The sequence below is a fragment of the Chinchilla lanigera genome, unplaced genomic scaffold, assembly GCF_000276665.1.
Source record: "Chinchilla lanigera isolate Chin_1 unplaced genomic scaffold, ChiLan1.0 scaffold00027, whole genome shotgun sequence".
In the NCBI taxonomy this organism is placed as follows: domain Eukaryota; kingdom Metazoa; phylum Chordata; class Mammalia; order Rodentia; family Chinchillidae; genus Chinchilla; species Chinchilla lanigera.
In genome coordinates, this window is record NW_004955428.1 from 2,213,287 (window position 1) to 2,228,813 (window position 15,527).

Here is a 15,527-nt window from a genome sequence, read left to right on the forward strand (position 1 = left end):
TAATTTGACATCTGTATTGGGACTCCTGCTTTTAACTGGATTCATAACATGGGTAGTCTTCCTGGGGCTACAGCTCTCAGGCTGTTGGTAGTTTATCTAATATCCCTCTTCACCATGCTTTCCTCAGGGAAATAAACTCCCTTGAAAACCTTCTCCCAAATAATGACAGGGAAAGATAACATGTCTAACTGATGAATTTGTCATCGTCTACCTTCTGAGAGAGACAAGACAATATTCTGACCTGTTCCTTCTCATATTTAGCCTCTGCCTCCCCAACTTAATAGCAAAGTTTATTTATTCAAAGCTTCAGAGGATGATTCCGACTGCAGCCTATGACTCTCCCGACAAATTCACTGAGCTTTTGCCCACTGAACAGACCGCCCAACAATTCTGGACACATAGGCACTAACTCTTCTCTTACTGTCTTCTGACAGGTTCTTTCCAGCCGAGCTGGTAAGCCCGATATCCCAAGGTAGTCAGAGAGCACATAATCCCCAGCAGGTAGTGCCTACAGCCTCTTCCAACAGGAAATGGCTCTAAGAAAACAAGACTTCCCCTCCTCTCCATAATGAATTATGGGTATTATGCTTCTCATGGGTGAATGAGTAGATGAGGGCTAGGACAAAACAGTTAAACCGGGCAAAATCTGTCAAAGTCATGGAGACCCCAGGCACATGCCCAGAACACAGGATCCAGGATGACTCTGCAGTTCCTGAGCCCGGTCACAAAACCAATTAGCAAAGTGCTATTTTCCACTCTTCGTTTGCCTCTGGCACAAAACCAAGCAAGTCTTCAATAGAATGATTTAAATCTGGCACCAGCCCAAGTGAATATTTTTTACAGGAAAACTGTCACATGCCTTATTTACATGAAGGAAAAACCAATCCAGGAATGCCAGATACAAAAGACCCTTTGCCCTTAACCTCAGGGCTGCTCTGAGTCTGCTCACCAGCCTACTCTCACCGTACAGAGGGTGCTTCTGCTCCAACAGCCGCCACAAAGGACCTAAGTTGCTGTGAGGTTTAACTTACAGAAAAGTTCATCTATCTAAAGAAACACAGGGGCTACCTGAAGAAGTCAAGGTGATGGCCACATTCTGTTGAGAGGCGGGGGTGGGCCCCCGATGAAGACCGTGCCCAGCAGAAAGCTTTCCTACCCATTGTCTCACTGTACTGCCTTTCCCTCCAATAAAAGCCCTTGGAAGCCAGGCACAGTGAGGCATGCCCATAACCTCAGCTACTCTGGAGGTTCTGGCAAGAGGAGCACAAGTATGAGGACAGTCTGGACAACTCAGTGACACCCTCTCCTGCAAAAATATAAATAAATAAACAGGGAGGAAATAACTCAGTAGTAAGCACCCCTTGGGTTCAATCTCTAGTACCACAATAAAATAAAATAAAATAAAATAAAATAAAAACCTTTGAGCCTCTTAACTTGCCAAAATGGAGCTTTGAAGTTAGTAGCCGTCTTCTCATAGGCCCAGTCCTTAAATACACCTGAGTCCTTCCTACCCATTCTAGCATTGTGAATATTAAGCAGCCAGGCCTTTAGTGCAGTTATACTATGAATACTGAGACACTATGGTCCATGTAGGCAGGCTGAGCATCACAGAAAGGTGGAATCAGAGCTTTCATTAAATGATACCTGACACGAACATACCTTCTGGACCTTTTAATAAATCTACCTCCCATCCTTAGATTTTATTTTTTCCAATATATTGTAGGAAAGATTAATCTTCTCTTACATTTACTTCAACAAAAGTCTATATTCAGTTACCTGATAACACAATTTTAGAAAACTATTAAACACAAAATCACCTATCTTTACCTGCGTATCATTTTCTTCTATAATCTGAAATGGTCTGTTCATTTCACATCAGAGTATATGACCAAACTGAACTCCGTAAGTTTCACTTCTCAAGTTTTTTTTTCAAAACTTGTGAAAAATTATATATTAATGTTAAATCTGCAAAAATCTTTGATAATCATGAAGTTATACAATATAAGCATTTAAAACCCTTAAAAAATAAAGCAGCTACACTACAACTTTGGATTGCACGTAACTTGTTCTATGATTATTCCACAAAACAAGCAAAGTTTTCTAATAAATTTTAACTTGGTAAGTGACTGATGTCTTGAAACAGGAGTAGTACATGACACTGAACATCACATGATCACATCTGAACCAAGGGTTGTTTTCTCTCTCTTGCTGCAGGATTGTGAGTGATCCTCTCCCAAGAGCAAGAAGTTATAGAGGAGATCTTATCTGCAGAGAAAGAGGATAAAAAGGCAGAGGAATCTCTCACTTCAAATGAGATTAGGGAAATGTGTAATATGTGAGAAACAGCAAAAGTTTGTACAAAAGCACCACTTGAATAAAGCAGTAACAACATGAACAATGAATCCATTTAAGGACAATGCAATGTCACATCTCTGCAAAATTCCCAAAAGGATTATGGTAAAAATGAGTGTCACTGGACAGGTTCCTTGTTAAAGTTGCACAAAAAATTAAAGATTCCACTGAGTCAGTAGATAGCAATGATTCCATTAGTGATAGTGAAAGTTGTCCTGCACAATAACCTTCCTCTCGTCTCTCTCACACCAGCCACAAAGGTTTGCAAGAAGTGCAGGTTAATTTGTTAATTTTTCTTTATATTTGGTATTTTCTTTATTATTTTGTATTATATTACAGTATTATAACCGTTTCATATGAGTATTTCTCAGTTGTGAATCAAATCATCTGTGTTTTCATTATTTCTTATGGGGAAATTCATTTTGATATACATGTACGTTGGTTACCAGCATGTTTCCAGAATGAATTACGCTCACAAACCAAGGTTTTACTGTGTTTCTAAATTCTACATTATTAAGGAAACAGAAGGAATTAATATGTAATTACATATCAAAAGAATTCAATCCCATAGTCAGGAAAATGGATGAATTTTGAACTCCTGCCAAAAGACATTTAAAAACAAAATGGTATTTTCTTCTTTAAATAAATGTAGCTTATAGACCTCTTAAAGAAATCACATAGAAAGAATGAAATAAAAGACACATTTAAGCCAATTAACACTGGTCCTAAATATACCCAAAGAGACTCCTTCCTCCAATTCTTGGAAAGTAATAGAAAGAAAACCATTGTAGGAACTAAACCAAAATTCCCATAACTCTCTCTCTTACTAATGATAAACTGAAATTATCTGGTATAATGAAACCTTGGTTAAATCCAACTATCTGCCAATTCCACTCTTCCCCCAAGAAACCAAATGCGGCTAAGAGAAAGTATTCAAATGCAATGACCATACACATTTCAATGAATCAGCTGAGTGATCAGTGCTTCCTGGCAATCTTACCACACTCTCAAGTTAACTCTCCTCATCTAAATGGCAACTGCATACTTTCTGATCTGCTCTCAAACATTAATATTATCTACTCCATCATCATTATTGGCTGCTGACCTTGCCTCTTACTCTACTAAGTCATCAAGAGGGACCTTCCAACTATGTTCCTTCTAACCACCTATTTGCATCTGTATCTAAACTTTCAGCCTTCCTTCCTATTGTCATGAATAAATGGTCTATTAAAATGCAAAAAATCTGTATCATTTTTCTCTCATTTGATTGATTACTCCATTGCTAGCCTACCTCACACTTAGGCCTCTCTCTCTCTCTCTCTCTCTCTCTCTCTCTCTCTCTCTCGCTCTGTCTCTCTTTTTCTCTCATCTCTCAATCTCTCTCTCATCAATAGTTCCCTCTCGAAGGAACCATTCTCATACTGATGGAAACATACTATCGTTTACATGCTTAAAAAATGTTAGCCCCACGCCCCTATTTAAATACAGCACCATTCTCTCTTCCCTTTTATGACAGATGACCTCAAAACAGGCTGTCATTAATTCTCCTCTCCCCATTTTTTCTTCAGCCCACTCCAAACAAACTTTTACCCCAACACATCACCAAGGTTACCAATTACCTCCATGTAGCACAGTGCAATAATTATTTCTCAGAATTCATCTTACACAAAATATGTCAGCATAAGTTTTACACAGCTGATCACATTCTCCTTCAAATGTTTTCTTCACATTGTTTCCAGGACACCTGACTTCCCTAACTCTATCCTCTCACTAATTAGGCTTTCTCTGTTGCTTCTGTTGACTATTCCTCATCACCTAGGAACAAGGGCTCACTCCTGAGACCACCTCTCTTTCCTATCTACGCTCTCTTCCCAAATAATCTCACCAAAACTTGGCTTTAATTACCATTCACTCCCTGATTTATCCCTTTAGTTTAGACCACTTTCTGAACTACCAACCCTAATACCTTTAATTCTTAGTTCACATGTATACTTGGATATGTAACATGCATTTTAACACATCAAAAAACAAATAAATTCTTGATCTTAAACAAGAATTGGCTGACATTACAAATATTCTCCAATACCCAGTTATCCTCTCCGGGGCACAGAAATTACACTTAATAAGACTATGTGACTTGCTCTGGCCAATTGATTTATTTCAATTGTTAGCAGTACGTGTTTGCATTACATAATGATTACATTCATCATGGGAAGTTGGTGTATGTACAAAATGTATCTTAATTCTTTTTACATCCCCTTCCTCTCCCGCCCCTCCTATTTAATATGAACAGAGGTTTCCCGCATCAATGCCAACCTAGGTAGTCAAAAGTCTATTTATGATTTGCTGATTTCTCTCTCTCTGTTGTGGCAACTTGCAATGCTCTGCATTTGATTCAGTGATGTGCCTACAAGATGGTGGAGCCTCCAGTCAACTAGCCTTCCTTAACAATGGCGAAAGACTTTCCCACTGACTCAGATGGGCCAGATGAGCAAAGAATATGCATGCATATTGAGCCACTGAGATACTGGATTTCGTAGTGATTGCCCCCACATCTCTAGGTTCATACTCCTCCACAAACCTGCTGTCACATAGTCTTCTTCTCCGTATCAGCAACCCCATCCTTTCAAATGCTCAGCCAAAAACCCTGGCCCCTCCGATTCTCTCATACTACATATCTAATTCATCAGCACGTCTTACACCTTCAAAATACACCCAGAGTCCAATCACCTTTTACTGCCTTCCCTGCCACCCTACATTTCAAAAAACATTGGTAAGATAAAAAGGCAAGCATAGACTGGGAAAAAATACTTACAACACATACATCTGATGAAAATTTTACCAAAGAAGACATATGGATGAAGAGTAAATAAGCCCATGAAAAGATGCTCAACATTATTAGTCACCTGGAGATGCCAATTAAACTAAAACCACAATGAGGTAGTAACACATGCACACTGGAATGGCAAAAATTAAAAAGACTGACAAGAGTGAGTGTTAACTAGGACGTGGAACACCGGAAATCTTATTCTCAACTGGCGGGAATGTAAAATGCCATAGCCCTTTTGGAAATTACTTTGAAAATTTCTTAAAAGTTAAATATACACCTGTGATAAGCAAAGAATGCTTTTATAATAATTGTCCACTTCAAAAGCTATTTATAGAAGATTAATGTTACACAGAGATACCTTGGTCAAGAAGTGGGAAAACATGAATTTACCAGATAAGCCAGCCATTTCTCCTCTAGGTATTCTCAAGAGCAAAGAAAGTATATGTCTACTGATTTGTACATGGATATTTATAGTTAAGCTCTACAAAATGCTCAAAAGGCCATCAACAGGTGAATGGATAATTTGTAGTCTATCAATACAAAGTACTACTCTTCAGCAATAAAAAGGTCTGAACTACTGATAAAGGCATAGATGAATTTCAAAAGACTCGTGCTAAGTAAAAGAAAACAGAAAAAAACAAACACAAAATAGTATACACAGTATGATTCTATTATACAAAACTCTAGAAAATACAAACTAATCTATAGTGATGGAAAATAAATGCACTGGGGAAGAGGGGTGCTGAGAAGGGCAGGAGGAATCTCAGAGACACAGAAAACTTTTGAGGGTGCTATGTTTTGAAGATGTCTCCTAGGCCAGGTACAGTGATACACACCTACAGTACCAGCTGCATGAGAGTCTAAGGCAGGAGGATCAACTGAGCTCGGGAGTTGGAGGCCAGTCTGGACAACATAGTAAAACCTCACCTCAAAAAGCAAAACAGAATAGAAGGTGAACAGAAGGCCCAAAACTCATATGTTGGAGACTGAATTTCTAAGGTGACAGTACTGGGAGGTGGAGCCTAATGGGAGGTATTTAGGTCATGAGGGCTCAACCATCAAGAATGGATTAATGCCAATTATAAGAGGGCTTGAGGCTGCAAGGTCAATCTCTTGCGTTTTCTTCCAGACTCTAATTTACCCTCTGTTTCTACCACTGGAGGCTGCAAGAAGACCTTCCCTCAATGCAGACCCCTGACACTGTGAGAAATCAGTCTCTGCTCCCCATAAATTGCCCAGGTTCATGTACTCTATTAGACCAACGCAAAATGGAGTGTGGTGATGGTTTCACAAAACATTAAATCATTTAAATATCTGCAAATTATTGCATGTATGGGATTATTACAACAAGATTTGTTTTAGAAAAGACTATAACTAATGACTAATATTTTTGAAAAGAATAAAATGGCTGAAAGTTAAAACAGACACGTAGCAGCATGCTAAGATGGAACTGAAATGGGGGCCCATTCTATCTTCCTTCAGAGCATTCTTTTCTATACGGGAAACACAAGGAAGAAGGTGGGATACCTATCACTAAGAAAAGTTCCTCAAAACAAAGTCATAGCACTTTTCAACCAAAGAAGACCCATCAATAAATACCATAGCTTCTGAAATGCACAAATGCATCTTTAATATATAATCACAATTCTTTTGCTGAAGTCCCCTAGTGATAGAACAAGAGAGATTCCATTTTCTTTTTTTAACTCCATATTAAGAGAAATCACTTAAGTTCACTTAAGCTTTGGTTTGGGTTTTTTTTTTTTTTTTCACTTAAGCTGTAGTGGACCCCACTCGTCACTTCCTCCCCTTGGTTAGTTATCAACCCATTTAAAGGGTTGAACGGGGGAGAACAGAGTCATAAAATGGGAATAGAACAAATAGGACAAACTGGTAAGTAGGCTAAAAGTTAAACTGCAAATGTCACCTTGCAGCTGGCTGTCTGACAGCCTCTGGGAGAGGTAAACTTTGTGATAATTATGTGACATTCTTACAAGATTCCCAAAAATGAGGTAATGGTTACTATGGAAACCTAAAAATGTACTTAAAGCAAAGGTGAGACCCAGACTGGCATGGACATCTTCTCTGGCTCCTGGTTAGAGACTGTCCATCAGCTGGCTCAATAAAGCTTTGTTCATTCCTGCCTTTTCGGTTTTCTTGTGAGTGCCTGTCTCACTAAACTTACTTGCCATATCACTAGCAATTGGATAACTTCTTTGAACTGATTTAGAAAGCTGTCCCAATTTATCCCTTATGTCATCTTTAATTGCCACTAAACATTCAGAACCTTTCCAACCAACTTAGTTTATTATGAATTTTTTTAGGAACTAAGAAATGGCCATAGTGAATATCCTCAGCCTATTTGTCTCACACAAAAAGTTTCTTTCCTTGGACTCCTCTGTCCATTGTTTCCCGACTTCCCCCTGGGGTAGCAAAATCATTCTCTCTACTTCATTCATCCCCCTGCTCTTCCATCTGAAATCCTAAATTCCACCATCAATTTTAGCATCATCATCAATTTCAGCATCATCGTAAGAGGTGAATACAACCTCTTCTTTCACAAGCTGCTACAGTTATGAGTTCTCTGCAGTACAACTCCTTTATGTCCAAAACACAGTTTGGAACAAAGTAAAAGCACAGCATGTATTTATGTTTAAATCAAGTCAGCCCCCAAGACTCACCTCATTTCCACCAACTGCCTTGGTTAAAATCACTGCAGAAGACACAGGGGGAGGCATGCAACCTACTGTCTGCAAACTGAAAAATAAAAGAAAATCCAACTGTAAATATTTTGTCCCAGTTATAAATAGCTTCCACTACATTCATTCTAAAACAGCAGAACTGAGCACATAAAAACAGGGAAATGTTTATTGATGCACATTCCCTGTTGAGTTTAGACAATTTTATGTGAGGCAACATGGCTTAAAAGATGTGACAGATGCACAGGCTCTGCACTCTCACTACTTTCCACAGACTGAGTTTATTTTAGTGAAGTTATAGAGAGTTCAATCCTGGAAAAATACCAAAAATGGTCAATCATTGGGTGTGTATAGCTCATCTTAGGTTATTTTCAGGTAAAGTAGAATTTTTCCTGATATTTTTGTCAAAAGCCTTGTTGTAAAAATTAAAGCTCTAAACCACACCCAAAAGTCAACAACATTTAACAAAGTATAAGCTTACATTTTCAATTTCTTTCTATAAAACAACTCTCAAACATTCATCTCATAAAAGACATTTTCAGGTTGTAATGTAATTCTAGAAACAAAAAGGACACAATCATATACTTATTCCAATTTTGTAGTAAACTCTATCTAGTATCTATTTTAAATCTGGTTTATAGGAAATGATGTTTATATTATACTCCAAGATCATAAAACTATTCTTAGTTTATAACACAAAATAAACTGCCTGATAGGAAAGTGAGTAGTAAATCTAACTACTAAAACTTTAAAAAAATTACTGAGAAATCATATAGAATATTCTTCTGGGAAGAACAAACAGCCAGTCTATGTGGAAAGTTCATAGTCAAAATAGAACACACAGACCATCTGATGTAAACAGATTCTGAATGGGTATGGTTACAGGTCACTTTTACTCATTCTTGTAAGAATGTATTGTTTAAACTGTATGTAAAAAATTATATTGCCTCTGAAATACGAAAAAAATAAAAATGTTTCAATTCATTTCAATTAAAATACGAGAAAACAGTTGATAGAACTGTCAGCTCATTCAATTCAACATGATCTTTTCTTATTATTATTTTATTTTTAGAGATGCAGTCTGCGTAGTTGCCCAGGCTGATCTAAAATTCTTGGGCTACAGCAATCCTCCTGATTTGGTCTCCTGAGTAGAAAGTACTACCCCTGTTCCCAGCTTTGTCATCTTTTAAGGTCCCTATTTTCCTAAGTAGACACGATGTGTTCTGTTGTATTATAAATTTTCAATCTCTAAGCCTTCCTTAGGGTCCAATATCATCACTGATCCTGAGCATTTACCACCTGTAGTAGACACCACGCTAGACATTTTACATGCTTTCCCCTTATTCCTCAAGTATTTTAAATAAATATTACTATTATTCCCACTTTAATGAAAACTGAAGTTCAGTGAGAAGTTAAGTAATTTACCCAAACTCACACAGCCAGCTCCCCTGGGTTACACTTTAATCTGGCAGTGAGGGCCAAAGGTTTATCTGGGTCTCCTCAGGCCTCTGCTTTGCATATCCCCAGCCACAAATGTTAAGGACAAGCTGTGGCAGGTATTTTCAACTTTTCTAGCTTATTCAATATGTCCCTTTTCTGGCCCCTTCCTTTTTATATGCAATGAGGCTGAAGTCTCCCTATCTTATATAAAAATTACCTTATAAAAAACTGTATGTTGAAACTATATGGGTTTCTTTGGGGGAGAATACTACATGAGGGTATAAAAAATGGGTAAGACATTATTCTTGCCTTCTAGAAGATTCAGTATACAAATATGGATAACTAGCAGTGTTGTCACCTGGCAGTGTTGTCACCTGGCAGTGTTGTCACCTCAAGAAACAATCCTACTTTTTTCACTGTAATTCAGAGTTGACCTTTTAAAAAAGTACTCTACCTCCATGCCCTCACAGTTCATTCTCTTAATTCTCCAGAACCGATTCTCTGCTCCTTCTCCTAGTATGAGTCCTGAGCTTAAAACTAACCAGTGATCTTCAAAACACCAAATCCAATGTCCTTCTCCCTATATTTACTCTTACATTCCCAGGACGCTCTATATTCTTGGTTACCATCTCACTTCATCATTCTGATTTATCTCCAGTCTTTTAAACCTGTCTTTCTTCTTCCAATCTGTAAAAATACTCCCCAATTTACGTGTCTAGCACTAAGTACTATCACTGAATTTGTAGCTCCCTGGGCTCTCCTTTCAAACTAAACATGTGTAATATTAAATTCATTTATTTTCTTCAGCTTTACTGAGGTATAAGTCACAAAATAAAATTGTATTTACTTAGGGTGTAAAATATGACATGTTGATCAATGTAAAATATGATATGTTGTTCTATGTATACATTCTGAAATGATTACCACAATCAAGCTAATTACTTTTTCCATGAGCTGACATAGTTGTCTCTGTGTGTGGTAAGAATATTTAAGTCCTCTCTCAGGAATGTTTTATATATGAATTTATGTATTTTCTTTAAAAAAAAGTTTCCTGTCTGAATTTATCAGAGGAACCAGTTTTCACCGAATGATACAATTTGAAACTCTAGTTGAATGTGATTCCACTTGCTCCTCAGAAATCAACTAGTCGTCACCACCAACTTCCCATTCTTCTCCATGACTGCTGCCACCATCCCTGTTCAGGTGTTTTCCACCTAAATCTAGACACTGGCAAATGTGATAAATGGGCTCTACCTCTACCCTGTCCCTTTAACATGGCAGAGTAAGGAGAATGTACTTAGAATAGCTCTACTTCAACATGACCCTTCGGTGAGAGTTTGCAACTCCCTCCAGTTTACTCTGTGTGTACTTTCAAACTGGGGAAGGGAAGGGAGAAAGAGTGAGCTGGGATGAGCTTTCTCTAAATGAAGCAGGCCAAGTGAATACTCCCTTAAATTTAACATCGCAGGGTGAGAACTATACATTGCTTTGGTTAGCATACTGTGCTACCTTTCTGATAACAAGATGGCACAATGCTATCAGATTCACCTTCCTTAATGACCACTTTTGAGCAATTTTTTTCTTTTGTTAGAGCACTTTTAAGAACTCTGCCTCACCTACAGGTTCAGGGCCAAATTCCTCAAGCAAACAGTTCAGGCCTTTACTGAGCTGGCCCTAAAGAAACATTTTATCTCTGTTTCCCACTAGCGCCTTATTTTTAGATGTACATAACCCTTGCTGAGACATTTATCTTTTAATGAATGACACTATTCATTTGACAAAGTACATGCCACATATTGAGGTCGTTTACTATCTATCCATGTATGTATTCAACTAGTTTAGAAGATCCCTAAAGAAGAGGAAACTGAATTAATATCTTCCTAGTCCTTGAGTGCCAGACATGGGGTAGATACTCAGTAACTACTGATTCTGCATACACATAAATCCACTGTTGCTCCAAAAGATGTCATTTTATTTATGGGACTTTTATACCTTTTGGTAAAATGTGATGCTCATTCCCTCAAATTCTAACCAAAATGGGACTCTTGATTTGCTCCTCTACTCCTAAGCTGTTTCTACCCAGGTAAGTAAGTGACAGTCAACTACCCAGTGTCTCATACCTGAAGCCTAGAAGTTACTCTGTCCTCATTGTACACCCACCAAATTTAGAGAACTCTAATGTTAAAATTCCTCCTGCACACACTCACTTCTCTTTAGTGCACTACTACCATTCCCCTCCAGTCTCCATGCTGGTCCCCTAGCTTTCGCTTGGCTTCCTCTGCTATATACTCTCTACACAGCAGCCAGAAGAATCACCTGCAAATGGAAAGCAGACCACAGCACTCCCTCATTTCAGTCCTCCAATGATTTTCTGTAGCACTCAGAACAAAATCTGGATCCTTTACCACGGTCAACAAAGCTCTATGTACCTGGCCCCTGCCCACCTTGCCACACCCAAATCCTATTGTCTTTTCATATCACTAGGGGCTGACCATGCTAGTAAGTATAGCTGCTTACTGACCCGAAAACACACCAGGCTTATTTCTGCTTTCGAGACTTTGTATAGCTTTTCCTTTGTTTAGGTCATTCTTCCCTGAAAACTCTGCAATTTAATCACCAGTCTGCCCATCTGAACATCTTCAATCATATCCAGCTGTTTTACTCTTCTCCATCACTTATCTCTGTCTTGCTCACCTATTTATTGTTTATCGATAATTAGGCAAAAAGAAATGGCACAATGCCAGTTTTGGTCATTGTTTCTCTAACACTCATAATATTTGCTGGCACATAGTAGGAGCTAAATAGGTGACTTAAATAAATGAATGAGTGACCGCAAATGCTCTAACACCATTATTAAGCAGTAAGTAAGAGTAGGATTATCATAGACAGGAAAACTGAGATTCAAAATTATTAAGTAATTTTGCTGAAAGTCACACAGCATGTTAGGGTTAGGGGCACAACTCAATCTTTGGCTTTGAAGTTCAGTGTTTTAGCTGTTATACCATGATGCTAAAATGTGATTCATTTTAAATCATTTTTATTGTTAAATTATTTTTATTTAAAGTGAAAACATGTTTAATGAAAGCAAAGATTCTAATAAAATCTACTGCTAATTCAACTATATCAAATATAACACAAAACAAGTAAAAATGTAAATATTCTACGTATATAATTTTCTTTAAAATATATGACATTTTAAAAAATATATACTACACATAGCCATTATCTGTATATATTTGTTGAAACATAAAACAGAGAGTTAAAGCATCCAATGGACACCATACATTATATACATATATAGATAGTATATCATCTATTACACTTTTCTCCTCTTTAAAATTCCCAGAAAAGTATCTATCCTAGACATCCTAGACTTCTCTCAAATTCAGATTTATAAAATTCTGGACCACATGCGATAAGCTAACTATTTGAAGACTGTTGACACCATAAGCAAATATGAGTGTTTATCTACATTAAAAAATAAATATTTCACAAAAAAATTAGCAGGACTTACCTTAATTAAATATAAGAGTAAGTATGGGGGTGTATTTTAAGATTCTGTTAAGCAATTCTTTGATCACTCTTTTACTGAAGTGTTAAAGAATAATGTTACAAGAGTTTTTCTTTCCTTATAAGATGCCACACATAAGCCCTTTTGTAAGGAATTGCCATAGAAGCAATAACGTTACTAGAAATGCCCCATTAAAAGTACACTTTTCAAAAGATTTAAACGTACCCTTTCAAAAGCCATTCATTGATGGATGTGATTGATAAAAGCTGAAGAAAGAGCCATACTGCTGCTGGGAAGAATGCAAGTGTAAAGATCTGAATAAAAAGATGCAGTTTTAAATGCACCAAAGCACTGGTCAGCTCCTGAAAAAATGAAGGATACAAAGCAAAGGTAAGAAAAGTACTTCTGAAAAGAGATTACTACTAAAATAATATCACAAGTTTTTAATTTTGCGTTTCTTTCATAGCTACAAACTTTATGAGCTTATGCATAAGAAATACACTTGAAGAGGAAAAAGGTACCCATGACATTATAAAGTACTTTCATATACAACTTTTGAAATATTCTTTCTTTCAAATATGTAATATGCCCTATTAAGTAAATTACCTTTATACTACTTCAGATTTGAAGACTTACAACATCATAAACAAATATGAATGTTGACCTACATTAGAAAATGAATCTTTTAAAAAATGTTTAAAAAATGAATCTTTTAAAAAATGTTTTAATTAAATAATTTAATCTATTCATTCTTCTAAATGTATAAGCCCTCAATTTGGCAAGATGTTACTGATTCTACAAATAATAATTTTTAAGTGGTTCCCTCAATGACAGTCTGTAATTCAAAATGATCCCCCACAGTCTACTTGTTGCAATTCTTTGTTAACATTTATTAAATAACAGCTATTGGCCACCATCTAAGCTTGTCATTTTACATCTGTTATCTCAACTAAGCCTCACAACAACCCCATTAGGAAGATATTATTATCACCCCTATTTACTAATGAGGAATTGAGGTTGAAAGCTAAGACACAGCGATAATCAGCATCAAGCCCTTTTCCAGCACACTACCTCGTCCATGACTGCTTCCTCCGTCATACACACTGCTGTCCCAGGGGGAAATGCACATTAAATACAACAAAGCAATATTAGAACTCTACAGCAAAAAACAATAATCACTTAACCTCCAAGGTTCAGATACCTATAAACTTAAAAGCATTTGTATGTAAATGTGTGCCATGTGGTTGTTTATCTACATTAAAACAAAACAAAACAAAGTTAAAAAGCAGAAAAAGTATAGTCCTTTAAGACACAGAAGTCATCACTAAAATACATATAGTTAAAGATGCCAGAAACTCATTGGTTATAAACACAACTCTAATGCCCCTACAAGGATGATGTTCAAGAGATCCTTAGCCTCAGAGACATTAGCCAAAGTTTGTAAGTTTAACAAACAGTAGTTAATAGGATGCATTCCCGTCACCATTCACCTATCATTCATTCACCTGTCACCTTCTGGGATCTGTCAAACTCGCCTTCCACTGTCTATCTTCATGTATAGAGACATGAGGCAATTAAACTTTGATCATAATAGGTCTCTACAAACGCAGAAGAAACTGATGGCAATCTAAGTCTATTTCAGGATGACTGGAAAACACCAGGCCTACCAGAACCAACATAAGGTCCTTAGATTAGACCTAACAAAAAAGAAGCTATCCTACAGTGAATCAGAATTCTTAAAGTTGCACCCAGAAAAAAACTTGAGAGGCTGGGGATTTAGCTCAGCGGCACAGTGCCTGCCTGGCAAGCACAAGGTCGTGAGTTCGATTCCCTTTACCGGAAAAAAACCAAACCAAACAAACAAACAAAAATCTCAGAAAAAAACTTGAGCAGTCTTGAAACCAAATCTCATTTAAAAATACTCAGAGGTACTTGGCAAATATAGAATGAATATTTATTATTATTTTTAAAAATCATAATAAAATGATAAGCTACAATACCACAACTAAGACATTTGCCTCTCTCTCTCTACCTTCTTCCCTCCTCTCTTCTCTTTCTCTCTCTTTCTCCCTGGTGGTACTAGGAATTGAAACAAGGGTCTTCACCCTGAACCATATCCCCGACCCTATTTTTTTATTTTTGAGAAAATGTCTCACTACATCTGCTAAATTGCCCAGGTTGGGCTTGGACTTGTAATCTTACTGCCTCAACCTCCTAGAGTGCTGAGATTATAGCAGTAAGCCAGCCACCATGTATACAACCACATACTTCTGATAGGAATATCAAATGGCATAACCTTTCTGAAAAGTAATTTGGGAATATATATAAAAAGTTGTAACATAATTTATCCTTGGGGACTCCAAAATTTTATGTTAAGGTAGGTGATTGTAACATTTATACACAGAATTATTCATCACAGCATCATAATATAGTACAGAAAAATCTGCAAATAATTTAAATGCTCCAAAATGGGAGAATATTTACGTTAAGACTTATTAAAAATTTGTTATATAAATTTTATTTATATAACATAAAATTATCACTTATTTCACTTAACATTATGGTTTCAAGGTACATCCATTTTCCTACAAATCATTCAAGTTTATCCTTCTCTATGGCACAATGTGTGCCATGTGTATATTTTGTTTATCTATTCATTTATAGGCCACTTCCAAGATTAAACTATTATGAATTTTGC

The 15,527-nt window shown here is 36.9% G+C and overlaps 1 protein-coding gene across 3 annotated transcripts in view; it reads right to left on the reverse strand.

Moving 5' to 3' along the window:
- Positions 1-15,527, reverse strand: part of Slc10a7 (solute carrier family 10, member 7) — a 250,861-nt gene that overhangs the window by 213,946 nt on the left and 21,388 nt on the right. For all 3 annotated transcript variants that reach the window (XM_013515325.1, XM_013515326.1, XM_005386663.2), the window contains exons 3-4: positions 13,055-13,191; positions 7,861-7,936 (exon numbers count right to left, since the gene is read on the reverse strand). In XM_013515325.1, coding sequence (XP_013370779.1) covers positions 7,861-7,936; positions 13,055-13,191 — 213 coding nt within the window. The remainder of the gene's footprint in view (positions 1-7,860; positions 7,937-13,054; positions 13,192-15,527) is intronic.